The sequence below is a fragment of the Nanorana parkeri genome, unplaced genomic scaffold (genome assembly GCF_000935625.1).
Source record: "Nanorana parkeri isolate BGI_ZX_2015 unplaced genomic scaffold, ASM93562v1 scaffold1452, whole genome shotgun sequence".
Lineage (NCBI taxonomy): Eukaryota > Metazoa > Chordata > Amphibia > Anura > Dicroglossidae > Nanorana > Nanorana parkeri.
In genome coordinates, this window is record NW_017307720.1 from 129,531 (window position 1) to 130,509 (window position 979).

At 51.8% G+C, this 979-nt stretch overlaps 1 protein-coding gene across 1 annotated transcript in view; it reads left to right on the plus strand.

Annotated features, from left to right (window-relative positions):
- The first annotated feature begins 107 nt into the window (after positions 1-107).
- Positions 108-979, plus strand: part of NUDT17 (nudix hydrolase 17) — a 6,402-nt gene continuing 5,530 nt past the window's right edge. The window contains exon 1 of the mRNA XM_018570073.1: positions 108-246. Coding sequence (XP_018425575.1) covers positions 172-246 — 75 coding nt within the window. The 5' untranslated portion in view covers positions 108-171. The remainder of the gene's footprint in view (positions 247-979) is intronic.

Here is a 979-nt window from a genome sequence, read left to right on the forward strand (position 1 = left end):
CTGGTTAAAGTGCAATGTAGCCGATTAGAGTCATTGACTTCAATTGTTTCTTTCTTGGTTAGGGCCCATAATGGACACAATTTTTGCTGTCCTTTCAATATGAATAAATTGCAGTTGAGGACGGCAAAGACTTAGAAGGCGCAGGAGGTGAGCGGACACCAGGCGACCAAGATGGAGTCTGCAAAGCGTATCCTCGTCTATCTGAGCAAAGATAATTCTCTGCTGCAATGTGCCAGGTTTGTGCAGGTAAACCCTTCCCCTCCCCCCCAGGTCTGGTCACACGTGTGCTCCGCCGTAACACGCGCTACCACAAATCGCATTAACGCAGAGTGTTGTGCGTGCTGCGTTTTGGTGCAGTTGATTTTGAATGTCACCCCCGACGCATGTAAACAGTGGCTGCCAACGCACCTACATTACAGTGCGCTGACCGCCATCCAGAAACTTGCAGCCGGTGACGTTTTCCGTGCGTTACGGCACGCTGCCAATCTGTTCAAAGTGAATGCGCCTCATTCACAAGACAGACTTTAACCATTGCACTGCCGGAGGCAATACATACCCCCACATGGTGCAGGGACTGCGCTTAGGTGCACCTTCCCCTAGAGGGCGCTATTGTTACATCAATGCTGATTAAAGCCAACCTGTCCTAACACAGAAGCCACGCCCACTTCTGCACCCGGGACTGGCGCCTTCTGCTGCTTAAGGTTTAGCGCCCACTCTGATCTTGGCTTGTAAGTGAGAATCCTGCCGGGTATGAAGCAGCATGTGATGCCCCCCATTACCCCCACACAATGCAGCTCTGACCGCCTGATCCCCAAAGCAGTCCCGTGGTGGGGGCATTTGGCGTGCCATAGTGGGATGTTGCTGAAAGCAGAGGCTGTTGGTTGTAACTGACAACATTTCGGCACCAGAAGGTGCAGGGGGTGGGGATGGATTTTAGTTTTCACAATGGCTTCCCTTCACTTGTAACCCCTTTTTCTGT